This window comes from Muscardinus avellanarius, assembly GCF_963383645.1.
Source record: "Muscardinus avellanarius genome assembly, chromosome: 1".
In the NCBI taxonomy this organism is placed as follows: Eukaryota; Metazoa; Chordata; class Mammalia; order Rodentia; family Gliridae; genus Muscardinus; species Muscardinus avellanarius.
In genome coordinates this window covers 221777992-221780218 of record NC_137786.1, presented here as the reverse complement: position 1 = coordinate 221780218, position 2227 = coordinate 221777992, and the positions used below count along the sequence as shown (strand labels likewise).

At 37.1% G+C, this 2227-nt stretch overlaps 1 protein-coding gene across 1 annotated transcript; it reads right to left on the bottom strand.

Moving 5' to 3' along the window:
- Positions 1-777: 777 nt before the first annotated feature.
- LOC308265770 (olfactory receptor 4A15-like) lies at positions 778-1695 on the bottom strand (the record flags this gene model as incomplete). The annotated part of the gene is made up of 1 exon (XM_080699677.1): positions 778-1695. One exon carries the CDS (start codon positions 1693-1695, stop codon positions 778-780), a length of 918 nt encoding a protein of 305 aa, XP_080555803.1.
- Between the last annotated feature and the right edge of the window lie 532 nt (positions 1696-2227).

Sequence of the window (2227 nt, the reverse complement as noted above, 5' to 3'; positions counted from 1 at the left end):
AATTTCTTCCTCTAAAAAAAAGAGATGAGTGTATTGAAAAATAGCAGAAGTATTAGATATTCTTAGTTACTTAGGAAGACTGATGGGTCATTTTTACTTTTATGAAAATATGACACCAAATAAAGCTACTCCATTTTAAGGCACTCCTATGACTTCCCAATTAAGTCAAACTATAATATTCAAGTATTGGTCTTCTTATTCCCCTTGTTCATGCAGATTCTTTTCGCATACTTATATCTCAATTAATAGTAAAACTGAAATATTATTCCTATCCAACCCCAATATGTAAAGCAATATAAACCAAATTATGTACTTAAATTGTCTTACAAGTACAAAAATAAAATATGTACTTTCAACTATTATTACTATCAATATGATTCGTTTATAATGGATAAACTAAGTATTTACATATTATTTATTTTATTCTTTCAAAATCTATGAGACCATTACTTCTGAAAAAGGATTAACTTTATTTAAGAAAGCAACATGAGAAAATCTTCCACTAAGTAAAATAGATGTACAGTATTAATTTTAACACAAAAATCTATAGCCTTGACACAATATTTTATAAAGAATGAACCTTTGCTTTCCCTATAAATTCTCAAGATTTTAAAATATAAGGCAATCATTAAAAGATTCACATAATAAAAGCTTTTTTTTTATCATGAACAATTACTAAACCTGAGAGGAAATTTACTAAGATGAAATAATCACAGGTGGCTTTCCTTAAAGGAACAATTCTTCACTGAAAAACTGGTGATAAATTTCTCTACTACCTCATTTTCTTCTTATAGTCCAGAGCTTCCTCATGGCACTTTTCATCTCTGCGTTTCTCAGAGTGTAGATTAGCGGGTTCAACATGGGTGTGATAACAGTATAAAACACAGTCAAGGATTTGTCAATGGGTAAAGTAGAAGGAGGCCTCACATACATAAAAATACAGGGCACAAAGAAGAGAACCACAACAGTGATGTGAGAGCCACAGGTGGACAAGGCCTTGCGCCTCCCTTCCTGACTCAGATTCTTCAGGGAGTGCAGAATGACCCCATAGGAGATGAGCAAGAGTGCAAAGATGACCACACAGATTGCTCCATCGTTGGCAACCACGGTGAGGCCAATAACGTAGGTATCCGTGCAGGCGAGTTTTAATAAAGGGTACATGTCACAGATGAAGTGGTCAATGACATTTGGGCCACAGAAGGGAAGGTTGTAAACAAAGAGAAGCTGAACTACAGCGTGTAGGAAGCCCCCAACCCAGGCCAGCAGCAGCAGCAGAATGCACACTCGCTGGTTCATGATTGTCAGGTAATGCAAGGGTTTGCAGATCGCCACGTAGCGGTCATAGGCCATGACAACCAGGAGTAGGATCTCAGCACCACCGAATAAGTGTCCTATAAAAAGCTGGGTCATACAGGCTTGGAAAGAGATGGTTTTCTTCTCATAGAGTAAATCTATGATCATATTAGGGGTAACTGTAGTAGAATAAACGGCATCCATGAATGACAAGTAGCCAAGAAAGAAGTACATAGGAGCATCCAAGGCTGGGCTGACCACCACGGTCACCACGATGAGGAGATTGCCAGCCATTGTTACTACGTAGATGAACAGAAACACAACGAACAAGATTCTCTGGCCCTGGAGGCTCTGAGTGAGCCCCAAGAGCACAAATTCAGTCACATTGTTCCTTTGTTCCATACACCCTTCTGTATGTCTTGATTTCAGTAGTCAGAACAAAATCATCTGAAATTATAATTATGACTTGTGACTTTATGAAATCTTAGGATAATTGGTTTATTCAGTCCAACAATGGTCATTATGCATTATTATGTTCCAGAACAGCTGGAAATTATAAGAATATAAGGCTGGTGAACTGACTTCAGAGATCTTACAAATGAATGCAGAGAGAAGAAATTAGAGATATATGTGGGACAAAGATGAATAATTAAGTAAATGTCTGCTATCAGTAGTTTTCCATTTAGTAGCTAATAAAATTACACATGTAACTAATATTATAAGAATGGAATAAAGCAAGATTTACTTCATATTTACTTTTTTTTTTTGCGGTACTGGGGATGGAACCAAGGGGCACTCTACCTCTGAACTGTGCCTCCAGTCCTATTTTTTATTCTTTATTTTGAAACAGGGTCTCACTGAGTTGCAAAGGGCCTCACAAAGTAGCTGAGGCTGTCCACAAACTGCTGTCCTCCTGTCTCAGCTTCCTGAATGC